Below are 23453 nucleotides of genomic sequence, written 5' to 3'. Positions count from 1 at the left end.
TATATCCACTCTTTTGGGGTGGGGGTAGTTCTAAGAAGTTTTTTCACATGCATAGATTTATATAACCTCGCCATACACCCAGGGTCCAGACTGTTCCATTACCACAAAGAAATTCCCTCATGTTACCCCTGTAAGTCACACCCTGTCCCCAACCCTAACCCCTGGAACCATTGATCTGATCTCCATCTCTGTAATTTTTTCATTTGGAGAATGTTATAGAAATGGAATTATATAGTATGTAAACTTTTGAGATTGGCTTTTTTTTTTTCATTCAGCATAATGCCCTTGATGCCATCATCATGTGTATTAATCGTTTGATTCCATCTGTTTAGTAGTAAGAGTAGTATCCATTGAGCTGTGGTTGATTTGTTGGTTTGTCATTAGGTTAAGACCAAGGTCAAAAAGATAAAGCCAGTAGCTGAGTAGATTCAGGAACTGGGAGAAAATAAGGCGAGGCTGGGTGCAGAGAGGGAAGCAGCCAGACAGAATGGGGTAGAAATCTGGAAATGGGTCAACATCAAGAGTGAGAGGTGTAAGCCCATGCTTCAGGCCAAACCAGGCAAGTGAGAGCTGCATCGGAGATACGCCAAGGATCAAACCACAGTCAGGAATTAGGATGGCCAGAAGGAAAGATTAGTGGGGGAGGTGGGTAAAAAGTGCCTAATGTTTCCTCCACCTGTCCCTGGCTTACCCTGGGCCTCAAGGTCACTGTTCTCCCTGAGTCTGCTGATACTCTTTCTGCCCTGTGGTATCTTGTGTTAATATTGTGCCCAGAATAGAAATGAAGGTAAGAGGCAGCGGTGGGAACACCCTCATGGGTAAGAGTTTTAGGCATTTTTTTCAAAGTAAAGGAAATGCCTATCAGTTGACCCAGCACGATGACACAGCAGCATTCCACATCCCTGCAGCATGAATCTGCAGTGGTTTGGCTCAAATTCGAAAGGCTTTTAGTGGTGGGGGGAAGAAAGAAGTAGAAAGTGGGCTTCTTAATTCCAAATTTATGATTAGAGTCATGAAACCCCTATCTTTGCTTAGCCCAGATCCAACTGTAATGTGATAGAAGGAATGGGACTTGCAACAAATTAAAATAAAAGGCGCCTTCATAGAAGTCATTTAATATTATGGTAAGTAAATCCTGCATTTATCTACGAGCTAGGGTCAAACCAGTACACAGCTGACACCAATTAAATGCTGCCTCAGAAAACATTTCACTGAGTTATTTTCCCCTCACCTTCCAGTTTGGGAATGCATCCATGTGCATGCAACAGGAATGCACCATTTCTGCTCCTTCCACGAGCTGGACAGAAATTATTTGGATTATGTTGCCTAAAAACAGAGCCCTTGTTTAGGCATCCACAGACCCTATTCTCTTCAACACCACAGGCTCAAGCTTTCAACAGCAGAGCTATTTTCTCATTTGATAGAATCCACTGTTCAAGGTCAAGTTTGCCAGTGCAAAGGGTCTTTGGCTCGGGTGTAGCGTTCCTGCCACAGACCCTATTCTCTTCAACACCACAGGCTCAAGCTTTCAACAGCAGAGCTATTTTCTCGTTTGATAGAATCCACTGTTCAAGGTCAAGTTTGCCAGTGCAAAGGGTCTTTTGCTCGGGTGTAGTGTTCCTCACACAGGAGATCCCTCTACTCTTGGCATGTGAGAAGCAGAACCAGAGCAGTGGCAGTCAGGCCATGACGATTTGGTTTGAATAAGGTGTGTGTCATGGTTGTGCCCCACCCTCAGCCAACCCTGACATAATTCTAGAGTGGCCCTCTTCTGCGGAGTTCTAGCATTTCCATATTTGATCATGCTACTGGGAAGAAGAACAGACTGGGCTGACAATGAAGAGTAATAGTGCTGACCTGACAGGTTCCCAAATTTGGCATGTGAACCTGCATGTACAGACACTGGCAGATTCACTTTACTGAGTTCTGTTCCTCCTTCTATTGCCAAGTTAACTGTGGGGCCATAGCAAGCCTTGGCTTTAGTTTTCTCATCTCTAAAATGAGTGATTCAACTCATTTTCTCATGTTTCTTCCAGCTCCATATTTTCCCACACTTATGTCTCAATAGCCTTGAACATGACTGATCAGTATGAGGGGGGAGGCCCCAAGCTGCCATGCCTCCTTCAGAGTCGAGTGTGGACATTCACACTATTTTTGTGAGCAAGAGGTGGACAGCATTAGCTTGTCTTTACCAATGGGGACACCCAGGACAATAATAGTGGCCAATACTCACGCTTCTGTAGGTTTTACTATGTGCTGGACATGTTCTGAGCACTTCGTGAGATTTAAATCGTTTTATCTTCATGATGACCCTGTGAGAAAGGTCCTATTATTTATGTTTTACAAATGGTGAAAGTGATGGCCAGTGAAGTTAATGAGTTTGTTCAAGGTCACATGGCTAATTAGTGTCGGAGACTGGTTATGAGGCCCTGCCATCTGGCTACATGGTGGCTGGAGATGAAGAGTCTCCAGGCCCAGGAACCTGAGTTTGAGTCTTTATCAGCTGAGTTATACTTAGGCTTTTATTTTTTTAAATCTCAGCCTAGAGGAGGCACATCACACCACTTTTTGGTCCTAAAATGATACAGGAAAGGCAGGAGCTCAGTGTATTGGACAGAGAAAATGCCTTCTACTCCTGAAGCAGAATTCATGGAATTCACATTCATGGACATAGCCTCTAACTGCTTTCTGTTTTCAGGGAAAAACAGTTGTAAGTCCTGGAGAGGACGTGTTGTTCCATGGGCCCCTGAGTTTCCTGTGTAAATGCACAAGTGTCCGAACACCCCTGGGCCTCTTGACTCTACACATAAACCACTGCCCTCTTTCAGGTAGAATCAAAATCCATGGGTCCAGACGCACCTACCCCGAGTCCCAACTGGGAAGGGCTTTGCTGGGTGGTTCATCCTGCCAGGGCAGCCTTGCTGGCCCTCCCGGACCTCCAGTCCTCTGCATCCTGTGGCCCCATCTGATACTCTCCCTCTGGCTGACTCAGCCCCTTGCTTGCCCAACTGCAGTAGCTGCTGGACCCCTCCTGCCCATCAGAATGACACGCGGGGCCCCTTCCTCCCCTTGGATCCAGGCCACATAATAATGTGTGGAACTCCTTTACCACCTTCAACCACGTTGGCCAAATGCCCGGTGCCCCATCACCAGGTCTGCTGAAGGAGGTGGTTGGTTCTGTGCCGTGAGCTCTCAGCGCCAGGCCACATAATAATGTGTGGAACTCCTTTACCACCTTCAACCACGTTGGCCAAATGCCCAGTGCCCCATCACCAGGTCTGCTGAAGGAGGTGGTTGGTTCTGTGCCGTGAGCTCTCAGCGCACTCATTTTGCTTTCACGATTCTCTGAGGGGAACATATCTTCTCTTCCTTGTCAGCCCTCGCCCCTCTCTCCTAAATTACATTCTAACGTGTGTGCGTTGTAAAGTTCAGAGAACAAAGATTTTCTCATAAGTATGAAACAATCTCCCTTTTCTGAAAATATATCGACTGTGGGAGTTTTAGTAGTTCTTTAGTGATGTTCCTGGGGTGCTTCAGTGACAGATTCAACCCTGAAGAGAAGATCTCCTGCCCTGCCCTTTTGCTGCTTTCTGAGACTACCTCGTAGACACCATTGCTTAATTAATTCTTGGGCGTAACGTTAATCTTGAGGCACTTATTTGGTGCTAACGCGGCTGTGGTAAGTTCTCTAGCAATTCTTCCCCTATTTTTCACTATTAATTAATTAACTGTAATATAAAGTATTGCTGACTTAACTAGGTTCCTGTGTCAGGCAGTTATACTACCAAGGCATGAAAGAAAAATGTAACAATATAAAAGCACAAAATACATTTTATTGGACAAAGTAGAAGAAGATTGAATAATTGTCCCATAAAAGCCTTTGGAGGAGAGTTCCGAATGTGTGCTGGAAATGAATCAATCCAGGAACATTGGATGGTTAGCAATTGAGATCTGGCTAGTGACTCCATTTAAAAGTACTCTGATTCCTAGAATCACTATGGAAAATTATGGCTGTCATTCCAACTTACTGATGTGACAAGACTGGCCCAGATCTGTGTGACTAGGGCACTGTACTTAGCATCTAGACATGATGTAATAATCACAGGAACCGTCTTGAATGTTGGGGCAGGGTGGTGAAAAACTAGGAATTAAGGGTATTACAAAGGCTTGAGTAGGTGTATTTTATCTCAGGCTTGTCAATTAGGATTTTGTTTCTAAAGCCAAGAGAACTACCGGATCAAAGAAGATAGAATAAAACTGATATGTCCCTCAGTAGAACCAGGGAATCCATCAACTGCATCAAACTATTACCGAATTAGTAAAGGCTTGAATAAATCCTGGGCTGGGTGAAGGTTAGGATAATAACTGGTTCCTTTACATGGCACCAATTACGGAAGCTGTCAGACACTGCTGATGCTGCTTGGAAACCAGTCTTAGCAACAATAGCAAATGAAATTCAAGAGGCTTGAGAAAGGCGGTGCTAGATGAATCAGCTTGCTCGGTACCAAGATAATCTGGGTAGTAGAGAAAACTGGTGATGCTGGAATAAATGGCATCGATTTGTGGAGAAATACTGTGGTTGGAAGGAAGTGGTTTCCTAAAAGAGGGTCAGAGATGACTTCTGGAGGGATGGGTGGCAGCTGTTAGAAATCAAACTACACAAGAAGGATGTTGGTGAAAAAAACCTTTGCCCACAAAAATGTCAAAGTGACAATCAGCCATGACCTCAAAACCATTTTATGAAACCTACCTGCCTCTGGTGTTTATGTTGGGAGTGAGGGTTAATAATGAAAGAGAAAGATAACCTCCTAATGCACTTGTTTCCATTGTGCCTACAATTTGTGGCTCTAATGGAGTGACTGGAGAGAGATCCTGAATCCTCTTTGTCATGGTACTGCCATCTCCCACTAGGGCTACAAGCACGAAGCACACCATAGACCAGGGGTCAGCAAACTTGTCTTTGAAGGGCCAGATAGTAAATACTTTAAGCTTTTCAGGTCACCTGTCGTCGCTGTCACATATTCTTTATTATAACCCTCTTTCTAAAATGTGCAAAACCATTCTTAGCTCATGGGCTATACAAAAACATTGTTTGTGGACCCCTGCTATAGACTTGTACACTCTTCATTACTAGCTAAGACCCTGTCTTCCAATTTGGACATGGTCTCCTATCCCAATGAGCTGGGGTCCTCTTGTTCATCTAGCATTACACCAGGGCTGGAGCCAGGCTTAAGCCACCTGCTTGACTTGGCCAGCACAGATGCTTGATACCCTGGTTACTTCTATTGCTGAGTATAAAATAAGTCCTTTGTCTCAGAGCCAAGAGTTGCATGTCTTCTGCCAGCATCTGTGAAACTGGCAGGCTAACTTATTAGCTTTCAAGTAAGGTAAAAACCTCAGACCCCTCACAGTTCTTGAGAGAGGTGGGAGGGGGCAGGGAGGGAAGAATAGGAGATGCTGTGGGAGATGATACCAGAGGAGACACTATGTGCCATCTCCCACTAGGGCTACAAGCACGAAGCACACCATAGACCAGGGGTCAGCAAACTTGTCTTTGAAGGGCCAGATAGTAAATACTTTAAGCTTTTCAGGTCACCTGTCGTCGCTGTCACATATTCTTTATTATAACCCTCTTTCTAAAATGTGCAAAACCATTCTTAGCTCATGGGCTATACAAAAACATTGTTTGTGGACCCCTGCTATAGACTTGTACACTCTTCATTACTAGCTAAGACCCTGTCTTCCAATTTGGACATGGTCTCCTATCCCAATGAGCTGGGGTCCTCTTGTTCATCTAGCATTACACCAGGGCTGGAGCCAGGCTTAAGCCACCTGCTTGACTTGGCCAGCACAGATGCTTGATACCCTGGTTACTTCTATTGCTGAGTATAAAATAAGTCCTTTGTCTCAGAGCCAAGAGTTGCATGTCTTCTGCCAGCATCTGTGAAACTGGCAGGCTAACTTATTAGCTTTCAAGTAAGGTAAAAACCTCAGACCCCTCACAGTTCTTGAGAGAGGCGGGAGGGGGCAGGGAGGGAAGAATAGGAGATGCTGTGGGAGATGATACCAGAGGAGACACTATGTAGAAGAGAGACGATCCAAATGAAGAGATCATTTCCCCACCCAAGTGCCTTTTTTTTTTTTGGTGGCTGGTTGGCATAAGTGGCCTCATTTTTAAGTCTCCAAAGTTTCCATTTTATCCTTCATAGAATCAGAGCTCTTCCTGCTTGCTGGGTGAAATGGGGCGGCGGGGGGGAGCGAAGGATGAGGAGGGGGAAGGGAGGATGGGGGGAGGTGTCTTTGGCTCCCCCTGGAGGCTAGAGTTTGCCAACAACAGGTAGGTACCTGAAGCACACGTTGTAATCTCATATTGCTCTTTATTGTAAAACAGAAGGAATCTGACCATGACTAGATTTTACTCAAATCACCCAGGGATTAGGTATAATTCAATAAAAAGGTAATTTATCCTTTAAAGTAGGAGGATATATATAGTTTTAATTAAAAAGGAAAGTTGACACTGAATCTCATAGTGAATGTTTAGACATTAGTGATAGTTATCATTGTTGAAGTGCAGAGAGAAAATTGAATGTAGCATGGAAAGGTGAAATAGTGCTAAAATTTTTCTCACATTCTGGACAGGTTCCTGTTTGTGGCTCCATTTGCTGAGGGGATACACTTAACACTAATCCTGAATGCAGTGAACCTTAGAAAAATTATCTACAATAATATTTTAAATTTCTAAACAATTAAAACGTAAGATCTAGAAAATTACATAATTCATTATTTCCAGCAGCTGAAATCAGAACTTTAGACATAAAAACTAACCATATAACCCAAGGAGTTAGTAAGTCAGATTCAGTTTGGGAAAGATAGTTGAGGGTCCCTGAGGGAGAGGCAGGATTGGCATCAGTAATAAGTCACTAGTCAAACGCTGTCAGATACGTCTGACAGCACCGCTGCGCCTGTCATCAGCTCTCCGTTTGGATGGGTCAGGTTGCAGGTGGCAATGGCTTCATCCTAAGGTCTGCATGAGAAAGTGAATGTTGCACAAAGCCCTGTGATTCTGCCCTTGATACCGCTCTGCTTATCTGCACACACAGCTGTGAGGCGCCAGCCTGAGTCTGAGAAGCAGGTTTTTATTTGTGACAGCCCTGTGTGCACAGTGCTCTCCCCAACCCAATACACACAGTGAGTCAAAGTTTCACACATTTAGTGTAAGTTGTGCTTCGAGATTTAAATGTTTGAGATTCAAGTAGTTACTGCTTTCCCCCACTGGAGTCTCAAGATGGGAAAATAGGAAGAGGGCTGGTCGTTCTCAGTTCCGGGAAGGGGAGGTTGTGCAAGTAGAAAACAAGGGCAGCTAATCTGCTACCCATTTTCCTAAGAAGAGCTGTGGGTCTGTTTCATCCTGCCTCTGAGCTGTATTAATCATACGCATTGCAGTTGGCATGCTCCAGAGCTCACAGAATTTATGTCCTTGTGCTCTTTCCTCTAGGATCTAATTAATATATTTTTGCTGGCGAGCAAGTGCTCTCCTTGCGTCATGATCAAGTCTCCCATCTTAAAACCAAATCACCCACCACCACCCATAAAACACCCTCTGCTTCAATCTGCATCTACTTGATTCCTTTCTTTCCCCTACTTTTAAAACCCATTCATTAAGACAAAAACAAAATCCCAAAAATGTTTCTCGGGATTGCCTGGAGACATGACAGGAGCAAGAGGGTAAACTTTTAGCTTCATTTCTAGCTCCCACTTGCTGTTTAGTTTATGGCTGAAATTAAGGGGGGAAAGTATAGTGCCTTAATGGAGTTGCTTCTGATGTTTTTCTTTTGGAATGGTTTGCAGTACTGAAAAAAGTACTAGCGACGAAACCATTTTGATCTTCCTCAAAACTGAAAATGGAAAAATATATCTGATTCTTAATACTGTATTCCTTATAGTCTGAGTATCCTGGTGAATTAAGTATTTTTAGAAGTGTTTTAGGAAATATGCTACTACACATATGTTATTGTGTAACAAACTATTCAAAATCTTAGTGGCATTAAACAAATGGAAAAATATATCTGATTCTTAATACTGTATTCCTTATAGTCTGAGTATCCTGGTGAATGAAGTATTTTTAGAAGTGTTTTAGGAAATATGCTACTACACATATGTTATTGTGTAACAAACTATTCAAAATCTTAGTGGCATTAAACGATAAACTTTTTATTATATCTCACATTTTTGTGAGTTAGGATTTGAACAGGGCTTGGCTGGGTGACTCTTCTGTTCTTTGTGGTATCAACAGAGGTCAGTCAGTGGTGTTTTGCTAGTAGATAGACTATTCTGGAGGGCCAAAAATGGCTGACACCTTGGCAGGAATGGCTGAAAGGTGGGCCCAGCTGGGACTGTCAAGTAGAGTACATACCTGTGACCTCTTCAGCATGGCAGTCTCAGAGTAGTCAGACATAGATAGATGGTGTCTCAGGGTTCCAAGAGCAAGTGTTCTAGTGAGCACAGTGGAGGCTGCATGGCCTTTTATGACCTCATCTTGGAAGTCACATGTCTTCTATTATATTCTATTGGTTCAAGCGGTTACCCAGAGTCAAGGAGAGGCATTATAAATTCCACCTTTTGATGGCTGGAGTGTCACAGAATTTACAGTCATGTTGTACAGTCATCAGACATGCACACGAGAGACATCTCTATTCTGTTACATGTTAGAGTAAATTTGTTTTCTTCCTTTAGCCCTTTTTTAGAGTGCAGTATTTCCAAAATATTTAATCTTTTTCTTTTCTCCTTTAGCTCTTTGTCAGAGTGTAGTGTTTCTAAAATATTATTTCTGCCTTTTGGAGTTTTTATACTAGTGGTTCCCAGTCTTTTGGATTTTAAGCTCCAATTTTTTTTTTTTAAATGAGAAGGATTGACATAGAGAAGCTGACTTTTTACTTTACTAAGGAAGGACATTTTAAAACAACAATAATTGCAACAACATGCACTATTCTTTATCTTCACTATCATTTCATAAAACAAAAGTCGTGTTCAAGTCAAAATAATAGGAAGAACATATCCTTAGAATAAAAGACCTTCCTGTGAATTGAATTAATTTATGTTTATGAAAAAGGCATATTATTTTCCTTGTTTTTCTCATTTCACTGTAGACTTGTGGAAACTTTCTCATGAAGACTGTCCTGTAGATGTGCATTTGGGAATAACTCTTCTAGACGAAAGGTCTCAGGTATACCATTTATCACACTGTCTCAGGACACTCAAGATTTTATGGTCAGATTTTCATTTTTACATTAGTTCCATTAATTGCATGAGAATCGATTTGAGTTAAACCTCCTATGTTAAATTCAAGTTAAATTGGCCAGGTTCTACTCATTATTTAAAATGTGCCTAGAACAGTGTAGTCTCATGGAGTTTCAGAGTAAGATGCCATAAGACATAGTTCCTGCCAGGGGTCAAATTCAAATTAGTTATAGAAATAAGACTGATACATGTGAAAACTGACAAGTAATACAAAGTCAGAATGTGGGGGAGAATATGTAGAAGTTTCCCATGCAAACTAGAGTAGTCTGGGTGTCTTCACAAAGCATGTGGAGGTGAAGTTCAAGGTACAGGATTTGGATGAAAAGCAAGAGAAAGATGTTGCACTTACGATTAATTGAATAAGCGTTCACAGAGAAGAACTACTATGGTATTTTTAAGGGACGTCAAGAGGTTTTGGAGTGTGTTGGTTTTTAACATGTCTTCTCTCAGGTTTTACAGGAGAAACAAAATGGATTCAGCATTTTTTTGGTTTTGTTTTTGAGCTATAATCTAATAACTCATTAAAATTCCAACTTTTTTCTTACTTTCAAAGTAATCACATGTTCCACCTCCTAATCTGAGCAGCAGATGGCTAACTGCTCATTCTAGACATAAATCGTAATAAAATAATCATAATAAAAATAATCAGCTACTAAATAACAGCTTCAGTACTGTGGGTCAGCACGTGAATATTTGGGTGACCTTTCCTGAAATGCCTAAGTGTACTTTTGACAGCTTGAGATTGAGGAGACTTTGGGCGATGCTTCATCACTGACAAAATAAATCTCAAGTGTCAAGAAACGCTGTCCTGAATTCACCTTAGCTTTGCCAGCAGTAATGGATTAGAAGCAACATTCATTAGTCCAAGGTAGATCCCAATATTTATTCACTTATTGTTCTGGACTGACAATTGAGGTATCTGCCTATTTTGGGAAATGAAAGGTCATGTTGGAGAATCAGAAATGGATTACTGAATTTTCTCTTTAGACATTTACTGGAATCTATTATGATCTAGTCTGGCTGTTATTTTGATATTCGCCACTGAAACTTAAAAAACAACAGCAACAAAAAAACTTACAGATGATTTTTCAGGAAAGGGGTCTTGCAGGACTTCTGCAATTATTTTCCAATCAGTGTCAATCAAGCACTGTGTGATCTTTGAGTTCCTTTTCAAACCTGTTTTCCTGCCATGCGCAGTCTTGTTCCCAGTGTCTGGAAACGTCCGGGCTTAGGCAGTGAGAGCCTTTCCCCTCCATGCCTCTCTATTGAGGAAAATATTAAAAGATTTAATATGGCCATAGATCAAAGATTGTTTTCTTATTCCGTTCCTCTAAAATACCAGTTCCTTTTAGATTTTTATGCTTTGTTTGTTCACTCTGCTGATATAAAAGAGACTTCTCTGAAAAAAAACCCCAAAACACCTTTCATTGTTTGCAGTTATGCTTAAACTTGAGGAGATGAATAAATTTCTCATAGGTCTGTTTTTCATGCATTTTCTGGAAGCAAGAAACATGATAGCACTGTTCTTCCAAAATAGCCCACTCCTTTGGTAGCACTGGCCACCTGCTATGGTCCATTACATTTGCGGCTGTGGTTTCAGGGTGATCATATCCACGTCAGTGGCTTGTGCTTTTCTCCTGTCTCACTCCCTTGATCTCCCGTGCTGATGCATTTGCTTCAGTTCCTTTCAGTCCAGCAACGTCATGTCCTTCTGTTCTTGTGAATTGCAGTTGTACTTGGCTGCATCCTCTGCCTCTATTTCCTCACTGCCCACTCTGCTTTAATCTCCTAGTCTCTGCTTTCTCTGCTAATAAGGCCTGAGATTGTGCTTTCGAACCTCACCAGTGACCTTTTTCTGGACGAGCCCAAAGGTCTTATCTGTGTTCTCATGCTACAGGCACCGCTGAGCAGCCGTTGTCTTCTCTTTCTCTTCCAAGGTTTCTTGACTCTGTCTGGACCCTCTTCTTATTTCCTTGTCCACACTTTCTTATCTCTGACATCTTGCCTTCTAAGTGTGGCGATTCTTCAGGGTTGACCCTTGGGTTTCTGTCTTCTCTTTCATTTATTCTTGAAGAGAAATCACATGTTTCACAATGATCTAAACTGCCCTGCTACGCTGTCATCCCCCAAGCAAGTTTCTTCTTTTTTCCTCACCCCAGACTTGGTATTAGCTTTATATTTCCTCTCAGATATCTCCACTCTCTTCAATCATTACACACCTACCCTCAGAAAAGGCAAACTATTCTGCTATAGGCAAACTTTTAATCCACAAACTCCAGCCTACAGGACAAATCCGGCTCACTGAATGTTTTTTTAAATAAAGTTTTATTGGAACACAGCCATGCCTGTTTGTTCACATATTGTCTGTGGCTGGTTTCATTCTGCAACAGCAGAGTTGAGTAGTTGTGATAGAGTCCATCTAAAATATTTACTGTCAGAAACTTCCGGTCAAGATGGTAGAATAGATGGTCCCCAGCATCACTATCTCCCACAAATCAACCAATTTACAACTATAAAAAGGCAAAGACAGCCAAGCTGGGGCTGCTAGAGCTCAGGTGAAGAGAAGAAGAGACCTATGGAGTGCATGAAGGCAGAAGAAGCCACAATGAGAGAAAGAAAAACCACCTGGACCATTTCGAGCCCTAGCCGCATCCAGGCTGGAGTTGCTGAGTGCATGGAGCAGAAGCCAGCATAAGCTGCAGCTGTGCCTTTCAGATGAAGTTGCTTGGAGGCAACAGGGGAGAAGAGGGCCTTGGTGACCCCCAGGACAGCAAGACCACTAATAGATTTCCCATGGACTCACATAGAAGCGAGGAGCCACAACAACTGAAGAAAAGGAGCCACTTAGAGGCCAGTGAGTCATCGCAAGGGACTGGTGCATGGCCCGTCCCATGAGAAGTGTTTGCAGCACAGGCGGTACGGGAGATGGGCCCACCAGGAGAACACTGGGGCACAGTAAGGACAGCTGATCTCCACCCCTATCAGCGAAAGACCACTCAGAGGAGACTGGTCAGGAATACAGAATGGCATGGGGTGAAGTTTGATGAAAAGACTCAGGCCCAGACTGGAGTTTCATATCTCTTGAGAGCTGGAAAAGTCAACCATTAAAACCTGAGCTGTACAAAAAGCCTTCTCTAGGGAATCGGCAGCAATCTATCTCAACCACACAGCTCAAGTACTGGTCCCTCTGGAAGTTCCCCCATTTTAGAAGTAAGCAAAGGACAGCAAATTAGTTCAGCACAGAGTTTAAATGGTGGGAACAGCAAATAATCTAACACAGAACTGAAAGTAAGAACAAAGCACCCCCAACCAGAGACAAAGTTTCATATTGACTAGTAAAGGTCTCATTTCATCAAAGAACACCTATGACACATAGAAGGACCAGAAGTACCCTGGGCTACCAAGCCAGAAATGAGGGAGGACCAGGGGCCTCAGCAATACCCCAACACCCACAACTAATACCGAGGGTGGGGGATGAGGGCCTTGGCCACACACCCCCAATACGTGCAGCCAGCCCAACAGTGACCACCAAACTGCTGCAGGAAGTGTCCTGGGCTCTCCCGAGCTGAGGTGGTGGGGGGCCAAGGGACTTGGCCACACACCCGGCCACACACCCCCAATACGTGCAGCCAGCCCAACAGTGACCACCAAACTGCTGCAGGAAGTGCCCTGGGCTCTCCCGAGCTGAGGTGGTGGGGGGCCAAGGGACTTGGCCACACACCCCCAACGCATGCATCCAGCCCAGTGATGACCACCAAGCCACCACAGGAAGCACTCTGGGCTCTCCCAAGGAGGGGGTATGGAGGGCCTCTGGCCTCAGCCACACACCCCCAACACATGCAAGCAGCCCAGAAACGACCACTGAGTCACAGCAAGAAGGGTCCCCAGTTCCTGAGCTGGGGTGGTGGGGGCTGATGGCTTTTCCATACCCTCTGACATCTGAACCAAGCCCAGCAATGACCAAGCCACTGCTGGAAGCCCCCCAGTCTCCCCTATGGGCATGAGGGGTGTGCCACAGGCCTCAATCAGAGCCCTCCTCCTCTCTCCTTCTTCCATCCCATTTCCTTCCCCTTTCCACTGTCCCCCCTGCCTGACAACTGCTCCACAACATCCTAGAATGTAAAAAGTAATATTAATAAAATTTCATTTTCTTTAAAAAATAAATAAATAAATAATATGTTCACTGCCTGGCCCTTTACAGAACAAGTTTGCTGATCCTGCTCTAAAGTGTTTTGGTGTTTTCACATTAGGGCTTTCATTATGTTAATTCCCTACTCAGGAACCCATTAATGGCTCACCATTGCCTATGTAAGTAATTTAAATTTTTTTGGTTTAATTTTTAAGGGTTTTCTCTTACTCATCTAGCCTAATGCTATTGCTCCACACACCCAACTCAGCCATTGCAATCGGGCTCCTTACTTTCCTAATCTTCCCAGCCCACTCAGGCTCGCCACCCTAGATCTTTCCCAGGGCTGTTGTGTATGCCTGAAAGTAAGCAAAAATGCCATTCAGCTTACCCTCTTCTTATTCATAGACTCTTTGTTTTATTTTTCTTTTGAGCCTCAACTGAAGCCCTGCTTCTTTCATGATGCATTTCCTGATATCAGCTGTATTGATCATTGCTTTATTGGTTTGTGTGTATTGCCTGTACTGCCCTATTCTGCCCCATTCACAAGTGCTATAGTGAGGGTTACGGAGGTGAACATCTCCCTCACTGGTTTAAGACATGGTCCCTGGCAGGCCTGCCTTCCTCTTCTACCCCCTTTCTTTATTAATTTTATTATGACCTATTCGAAGCCAAAATCTTCAGTGTCAACTTCAACTCCTTCTTGCCTCTCCCATCAGTTGGTAAGAATATCTCCAGTCTTTTCTCTCTTCTCCAAGCCTGCTGCCCCTGCCTGAGACCAGGCTGTCACCAGTTCTAGGCTACTGCAGTTATCTGCTCAGTGATATTCCTTCCATTCCTCTTCTTTGTAGAGCCAGAACTAGGGTGAGGAGGTTGATGCGACTGAGGTGTAAGATCAAGGAAGCACTCACTCTCAAGGTTGTGTAAGTGTATAGTTGGCACCTAAGAGTGTGGTCCTCCTTAAGTTTTCTGCTCCAGGTACTTCAGGAGCCTCAGTTATCTGCCCTGGTCCTGGTGGCCCTCCCCTGCTCTCCATCTTTCCCTCTCATAGTTTATTCTCCACATGATTGCTGAAATATATTTTCAGGTATAGATGATATCCCATCTGTTTTTCAGTTGTAAGTTTTCTGCTCCAGGTACTTCAGGAGCCTCAGTTATCTGCCCTGGTCCTGGTGGCCCTCCCCTGCTCTCCATCTTTCCCTCTCATAGTTTATTCTCCACATGATTGCTGAAATATATTTTCAGGTATAGATGATATCCCATCTGTTTTTCAGTTGCCCAATGGAAAAAGTCCAACTCCTTTGGTTGACTCCAACTTGTATTCCAGCTTCCCTTCTTGCCATCTTCCCCAGCCCATGAATTCTACATTCCATCTACCCTGAACTACGTCTCAGTGCTGTGTTGGCGTACCCCCAAACCTTTGAACACGATCTTCCTGCCTGCCTTACAACTCTCCTTGGAGAATTCTTTTACTTGAAGTCTTATTATTCATTGCTTAAAACCCAGCACACCTGTCACCTTCTATGTGAAGCTTTTCAGAATCCCCTAGAACCAGGCTGGCCGATTAGCTCACTTGGGAGAGCATGGTGCTGAGAACATCAAGGGTTTGAATCCCTGTACCAGCCAAAGGAGGAAAAACAAAACAAAAACAACCCTTAGAATTTAGTAGCTCCTTTTTTCCCCTTAAGCATAATATATTCACCTTAATTATAGCAGGAGTTTCATTTTGTGGTAATTAACTTTTTGCATGTTTTTAAACTCCCAGGAAACAAAAGGTTCAAAGCCCTAACTTGGTATTAGAATTGCTTGAGAAGCTTTTAAAAATTACTATCACTTGAGCCCTACTCCAGAACCAGGACCTCTGGGAGTTGCCTGGGCACCAGTGTTTTGTTTTTTAAATCTCCCCAGATGATTCTAATGTGCAGCCAGAGTCTAAACCCACACCGCACGAGGCTGCGATCTGCTAGAGAGTGAATGCCACGTCCAGTTTAGGTTTGTGGGCCTCCCCTCTCTCACTGCCCCTCACACTTTGCAAGATACCTGGCTTACAACAAGAGCTCAACCAAGAGCCATGGAATACTTCTCTCTCAGCACAGGACTTGGAGTGGGGAAAGTTTACAGAGACAGGGATCCCACGGATGTGGAACTGATATGTGGTATCTGTGGTGCACCGCAAAGTGACTCATTTTAACATTCTTGATTCCTAAGATTTGGGTTTTTTTATTGCTTTGAATACCAAGTGGGTTGTAATTGCTTACGGGGGGTACCTGCGGAACCATACATGCAGAAAATATTTTACTGTCTCTTCCTCTATCTGGTGGGCATGCTGTATACTAGCCATTTGAGGAAGGATATTAAAGAATGGATTGCGCTTCATTATTAAGACTCCTCTTCTACAGTCTGCCCACTGAATTCCATGAAATTGGCTTTGGCTTTTGTATGCTGTTTAGTGCCTAGGTGGACCTACGTAACAGGTAGCTGTGATGCTTGACATGGCATTACCTATCTATACAAGCAGCCAGCTTCTGCCTAGACTGACACACTTAAATGTCACACTTTCCAAATGTAAAAGTCAGAGATGTGCTGCAGACTGCATCTGATATTTACAGTTCTTCCTAGCTAAGGTGAGCTCACTTTTGTTGTAAGTATTCTCCAATGCAAATGAGAAAGGGCTTTTTTTTCCCATTTGTACATATGCCTTTGATGTTATTCCTTTCTTGGTTTATTTGGGTTTGGAAATCCCATGCATGCGTTTGGATGCATATGGCCCCTACCTGTGGCTATAAAAGTAGTAATTGAAAAAAAGTGAGCGGCTGGTTTTAGGAGAAGCTGATTAATTATGTATTTAAGTTGTTTCAAGTTGCAAAAAAATGCCTTGGGATTTAAAAAAAATTAGATTACTCTTCCATATTGTTTTAGGTGGTTTCTTTTCAGAACTTGAGCTGAGGAAGGTCAAAAGTTGCCATTTCACTTTGTCCAACATTCCAAAGCCCTCTTCTTTTCTGACCATCTTTGGATGCAGAATCAGAGACTTTCCTTTGAATGGGACTCTTCAAACTGGAGGTCCCCATTATCTTTCTTGCATCACTACAGCCATTATGTGGCTTTTATTTTCAGTTTTAAATTTCTTTAAAGTGAAGGGAGAACTTGAAGGCACATGTGCCTCAATCTGAGCACAAAATCCTTTAACTTGATGATTTTTCTCAGTCTTTTACAGTTGTATTGCTTACAATTATTTAATAGCAGGGACTTTCTTTTGCAAGTCATCCTCCCCTAGTCTTCCTTAAGTTTGTTTTCATAGAAGTAACTTCCTTTCCTTTCATACTCAGATTTCATTTATTTGATGTTTACTTAAATGCATAATTAATAACAAGGAGAACTTGCATAAACAAGCTGGGTCCAAACGCAACCAACCCTTGGTAAGCATAAAGCACTGCTGCTGGAAGCAGAAGTAGGGTAGGTGAGTCAAAGGAAAAGGATTCCAGTGATAGTTCTTGTATTTGTGGGAGGGTTGGTTAAGTCATTGGGTTGGTTAAGTGAAAACTGGCTAAGTGATGTGAAAAAAATTATTCATGACACTTGTTAAAGAACAATAAGGCCGACTTTATTCAGGACCATCACCACAGGTGTTGGTTAAGTCATTGGGTTGGTTAAGTGAAAACTGGCTAAGTGATGTGAAAAAAATTATTCACGACACTTGTTAAAGAACAATAAGGCCGACTTTATTCAGGACCATCACCACAGGTTTAGGGACCACGGCGATGGGGAAGAGAGATTGGATTCAACTCCTAATACAACAGGAAAAGTAGGAATTTACAGCCAAGAACTAGGATGGGAGGTTAGTGGATGGAAAATTGCTAAGAGGAAACAACAGAGGTAAGGGGGATTCTGGCTAAATTGACCAAACCGGATTCTTGCTGAAGGCAGGCCAGGGTGATCAGACATAACCTGGTGGGTGGTGGATAATAAGGAACTCCATCAAATATCGAGGATGATCAGATATCCAGGGTGGGGGGGTTTGGCTAAACTGACTTAGCAGAATTCTTGCTAAAATTGGGCAATGTAGAAATGAACACAGAAATCCAGAAGTCAGGGCCTAGTTGAGAAGAGAGGTCAGAAGAGACTGACCAGAGTTTGGTAGAGGAGAGAGTCTGTGTCATTGGGATTCTATCGCAGTCATGCCCCAGGTTTATGGCAGAAAACCCTACCTTTGGGAAAATAAATGCACCGGCTTCTCATGAAAGAAGTAATATCTAAAAATTATTGAGTATAATCTGGGCAATAAAGCTTTTTTTTCCTTAATCCTGTGAATACCATATTATATTATTTTCAGCCACATCCAGAAATGTCATTGATATTCAAAAAGATTTATTTTTATTCCACTTTGACTTAAAAGTATTGTTTTAACCTAAGAAAATCCTTTTATAAAAGGTGAATGTGATTGTTGCTTCATGGAGATTATTTATCACTGAATTCAGAATACCACCACAGAATGTTTTTCATGGAAAATCAATTTATAAATATATGGTAGAGTGAATTCTAGAGTAATGCATTAACCATGGATAACTGAACTGCTTAAAACAATTTTTTTAAACCAATTGGCTAAAAGTTGCTATGAGAAAAACTCTAGATACCATTTCCTAAAATTGTTCTGTTTTGTTTAAATATGGTTTAAAATGGTGTTAGGGGGAAAAGATGTGCCCCCTTAGGGATTGTCAGAAAGAATCAAAAGCAGCTTAGCAAGGAGACAGAAATGGAAATGTGATATTTATCAGGGGAAATAAGGGTATGATTAAATAAAATGGAACCAGCCCCCATGCTAGAAAAACCCTAATGTGGAGGTCATATGTGAGGCGTTTCTGTCATCTTCCGAAGAGCGGAGGCCGGACTGGCCAAGAATGGCTTTGCCAGAGCAATGCAAGGAAGACTAGGTTGAGTTTATTTCTCAGATCAGGTTCAACCTCCTGAAAGCCCAGATGAAATAAAATCTTCATTAAATTCACGAGAGGATCTGAGAATCTCAGCCTGGCCTTCAACATCACTCTCAAGGAGTTGAATTGGAAGCCTTCCCTAGTCCCGAGGAGGGCAGGTCCTAAGTACACAGCTCCTTGCCCTGTGGAGATCTCCAGCTCGTTCAGGGAGATCTGGCCTGTTCCATGTCTCTGTAGTTAAAATGTTCTGCAGCTTGTCTCTTCTGTCCTCAAATATGTATTAGACAAATACAAACTAAGTAGGAAATGTATTATAGAGGTTATCTGTTTCAGTGAAAAGCACACCAGTCTAAAAGTGCTTTCTGGATCTGCAGTGCATGCAGATCACTTGGGGAATCTTTCACAAAAGCAGATTCTGAATCAGTAGGCCCAGAGTGGGGACTTAGAGTCTGTGTTTCTATCGGGACCGCTGGTCCAAGGGTCAGACTTTGAAGAGTGAAGATCTAAAAGACTTGACTTCAAGTTTTGGCTTCTTAAAACTCAGTTTTCCCACTTGTAAAAGGAGTGACTTTGGACCAAGATACCTTTTAATTCTGACCTTCAGCAGCACCATGAGGCATGGAGAACACAGGCTGGTGTATGTCTAGAGGGCATTTCCACTATGAGTTTTCAAGGACTCCCCATTATAACACCTTGAAGACAAAATGGAAAGGTGAACACAAAAAGGCAGGAGATACAGTTTGTATTCTGATGATTCCATAGTGACTACAGTTTTATTCACATTGTGCCTTTGCCAACATTCAAAGGCTTCGCTTTAGTTGGATCCCATGATCCACAAATGAACGTTCTAATTGTGCTTTGTTTTTCTCAAATATGCTTTTGGGTAGGCTTAATTCTTTCCGTAGCATGCCTAATGGAACAGTCCAATTCCAATACTGATCAAGCATAATCACAAAAGATTATTATCTTTAGACCTCAAACATATTTCTAACCAGAGTAGAAGGGAAGATACAGCTTGATATTACAATTATTAAGCTGAACCTGTCAGTTGTAGAGGAATTCAGTACCATCTTGGATCTTAACCCTCAGCCACCCCTAGATGTTCCCTTCTTAGTGGGATCTTTCCAGAGGCCACATCACAGTTAGTAGCCCCCTCCCACCCCTCTGTCCAATTCACACTTCCACTGGAGCAAACACCTCATGGTTGGGCTCAAACTCATTTAGTTACGTGCCCATTTTGTCCCTCACTCAATTATGAGCTCCTTAAGTCATCCTGAGAGAATCTGGCAGACTCAGAGTCCAGGTACATGAGTGTACACTTCAGCGTTGTTCCATCCTGGCCATATGACCCCAGGAGGACCCTGGAAGCTCTGGCCTGAGTACTCCTCTCTGCCTTCATGTTTGATAAGCCACTCTCCCCAGATTGCAAACTCTGTCCTCTCAGGAGTCTGAAAATCTAAATGCTTGCAGGGCCAGGTAGTAGGAGTGTGGGAAGTAGTGGGTGGTGATAGTCTAGGGGATGGTAGGGATGCTTACTAACCACCCTCACCCCAGGCACTCTGATTCACTCTCTTTATACACAACAGGGTTGAGGTCAAGCAGAAACTCTAGTACCCAGCTACAGACCCTGCTTTACATCACCTGGTTCCTGATTTGTACATAATAGGGGTTCCCAAGTTGAACTTGGAAGAAAGAACAGTGGCAATATTCAAAATAATTAAGAAAAGGGGTAGTGTGGGAATCAGAACAACTCTTTCTTAGAACTAAGCATTGTGCCGGGTTTTAACCCTTTAGTTGCCAGATCAAGGGAAAGTCTGAATGGAGGGGTCAGGGCAGTGGGGCCTGGTGCATTTCAACTGAATGTCAGCCCTGAGAAAGACAGGTTTTAGAGTTAGAGTATCATAATTTAACCATTTTGATTTACTACTTAGTATCTATTAGATCAAGTTAGAAAATTGCCCCGAGACCCAGTTTCCTCATCTTTGAAATGGGTTAGCAACACCCACTTTGCAGGATTGTGGTGAGGATTAAATGAACCAATGTATAGAATGTTTCTTGAAGAGTACCTGGCACAGATGCTCAGTCAGTGAACATAGTAGCAGTGGCAGCTTTTCACTATTATCATTAAAAGATAACAAATGGTTATTGATTGAATGCAGACAGCTTGCCTCTGTATTGCCCTTGCTTTATGTAGTAGGATAATTATGGTGGGCCAGGAGAGGTCTTGGGGTAGTGTTGCTGTCGTGGCGGCTTACTCTCAGGGAGGAGGGGTCTGTAGGACATAAGGGGAGGGGGAAGCTTTGTTCCTGGGGCTGGAGCTACAAGACAGTCAAATCTTTAGATTGCAGCAGCCATGGGCTGCTCCTGATCTATGGAAGCTCACTTTTTGATTTGCAGGCATTTTTAAAGACACAGGCATTATTATGAAGAAGCTTAGCTACTGGTTATCCTTCTGAGAGGCATGAGTTATCCTTTGTGAGCCTCTTAAGCTATCAATAAGAGATGTGCTGCATATGCATTTCCCTGAGTGAATCTGTCTGCTTTTGGAATTCCCTTGCGCTGTGCTGATACATTCTTTAAATCATCTTCTGGATATGCATTGGGTGTCCTGGTAGGAGTAATCTCTACTGAGAAGGGTGATCTGTGTATATTCAGCCCCATAATACAGAGAAAAATATGCCAAATATGCCATCCACACCCAGGCAGAGGATGACCACCCACCTCTTTGTAGTACTCCAGTCTAAATAAAAACAGGTTTTTGGTTTTTTGGTCTTATTTTACAATCACTCCCAGCATTCACCATTCACTGTATCTGTGTGAACGTGGCTATCTGCAAAGCAGCATCCACATGTCATTGATGTAAAGTCACAAGACCTTGCCAGGTGTTTTCTTTCCTGGGTCTTCTATTGATCTATTAACTGTGTATTTAGCAAACTAATTTGGGTTGAATGTTTAAATAGGCTATTTCCCAAGCTAATCTAAAGCAATAAATAAACCAGTGTTTTTTTTACCTTCTTACTTCAATGCTGCAGAGTATCTTGAATGTGCTTTTGAAAATGGTGCTTGAGTGAAGCAAGGGAAAAAGCAGAAGTGGATGAAAGATGAAGTAGTAGCTTCTTTAATGCCACATCTAGAAAGCTTTCATTTATTAATCATGCCACTTCCCCAAGACATTTTACACCCTTTTAGAAGCTCTCCTGAACTAACATTTGCCACACTGAGTATTATTTCATCCTGAGAAAGATTCTGCACAGGCCTTGTGGAGATCTAGATTTTTAGAAGAAGAAAGTGAATTAGAACATTCAAGTGTATATGCACAGTGAAGCCAAGAGGGCCATCTATCTCAGTACTGATTTTCCATTTGTTTCCCTTAGGGATCAAAGCCAACCATGATAAGTTTCCCAGCCTACAAACAGCTCTTTCCCTTCTCTGTAAACTCCTGACTCCAAGAAAGAGCTTTCTCTTATGGGCAGATTTAGAAATTATTTTAAGATTAAGCTTAGGGATCAAAGCCAACCATGATAAGTTTCCCAGCCTACAAACAGCTCTTTCCCTTCTCTTTAAACTCCTGACTTCAAGAAAGAGCTTTCTCTTATGGGCAGATTTAGAAATTATTTTAAGATTAACTCTTGTAATCCCTAAACCCACCTTCCCCAATTCCAAAGGAAGGGCCTCAGCTTTTAGGAGGCACTAGAGAGAAAGAACCCATGGAATCCTCTAGAGAGGTCTTAAGGATCAGGCCTTGACCCACCGCATCTGCTACAGGCAGAGATGTGAAGCAGGCTGGAGGATCTACTTTGACCTGGGAGCCCTTGACTCAGTCTCCCACCTTGGCCTTGTCATGGTGCTAGGCTGGGCGTTCGGACCAAAGGTGACCTGACTGCGAGTCAAAGCCCAGGATTGCTCTGTGTGGAGACTTTTCATGCCTGCCCACTGTGTACCCATCCCCACAGGCTGGGCTGGAACATGACCATTTTGTCTTCTTGTGTGTGAGATGGTAGAAGAAGTAACTTCTCATCGACCCTTGCATTCAGTCATGGCAGCCAACAGTACCCCACACAGCTTCCTTTCCTACTTGAAACCTGATTACTGTGTCCTGAAGGATATATTTTTAAAGGGAATTTTCCCCATGCAAAATGCTGGAATGTATTTTGTTCCTTGTTCATTTGCTGTTACATGTATCATTTGCTGCCAATTTCTGATGTGTTTCTTTGTTTTCTGTGTGTTGCAGGCAGCATAGTGTACCTCGGGATGATGGTGGGGGCGTTCTTCTGGGGAGGACTGGCAGACAAAGTGGGAAGGAAACAGTCTCTTCTGATTTGCATGTCTGTCAACGGATTCTTTGCCTTCCTTTCTTCATTTGTCCAAGGTTATGGCTTCTTTCTCTTCTGTCGCTTACTTTCTGGATTCGGGTAAGGTTTTCTCTTTCATATTTTATAGTAATGTGTTTATTCTTCATAATTGCACACATTTTCACTCTAGAAGACCTCATTACCAGGAAATTATCCCTTAAATCATTTCCTTCCCTATCTTTGTGTCAGCCATAGGACCCACAATGCTGGTTCTTAGAAATATAATTATCAACCTTTAAATCCAGGAAAGAAGGGAACGTTCACCTATGTTCTTGTGGCTGATTGTTTTAGTGTTTTACTTCTAAGAAATGGATGATGTTTTAAATGGAATGCTGTTTCTATGGCAGAGCACATTCATACATGTGTGTTTCTTCTAAAAATTTAATTAGCAAGAAATAGCTCTGATCCTACCTATTATGAACTAGTTAAAGGCTTGAATCATTCAGGCATGCTCTTAAATCCAGGGTTAGAGTGTCTCAAATAAATGTTGTTTTATTGATCTATGTTAACTTAGCATATTTAACTAGGTAGAAAGCCTCCTTGAGACATAATAGATTCTTTTTGTAAGTTCCTGACTTCTGTTGAATTAACAGAAGTTGTGCTATTAGCCAAGTGTGGTGGCATAGTATAGCCAATGGTGTAGTCATTTTCCTTAAAGAGCTTGAAGCACTTAATACTATTCTATATGAATCCACAGTTTGGGAAAATCCAATACCTCGATTAGAACAGTAGAAGAAACTATGCTTT

The 23453-nt window shown here is 42.6% G+C and overlaps 1 protein-coding gene across 1 annotated transcript in view; it reads left to right on the top strand.

Annotated features, from left to right (window-relative positions):
- The window catches only part of LOC103602326 (synaptic vesicle glycoprotein 2C-like), an 85733-nt gene that overhangs the window by 46521 nt on the left and 15759 nt on the right, over positions 1-23453 (top strand). Inside the window, exon 2 of the mRNA XM_008586736.1 lies at positions 22586-22766. Coding sequence (XP_008584958.1) covers positions 22586-22766 — 181 coding nt within the window. The remainder of the gene's footprint in view (positions 1-22585; positions 22767-23453) is intronic.

This window comes from Galeopterus variegatus, unplaced genomic scaffold (assembly GCF_000696425.1).
Source record: "Galeopterus variegatus unplaced genomic scaffold, G_variegatus-3.0.2 Scaffold4093, whole genome shotgun sequence".
In the NCBI taxonomy this organism is placed as follows: domain Eukaryota; kingdom Metazoa; phylum Chordata; class Mammalia; order Dermoptera; family Cynocephalidae; genus Galeopterus; species Galeopterus variegatus.
Note: the sequence above shows the minus strand (reverse complement) of the source record. Positions and strands in the feature narration are given on the sequence as shown.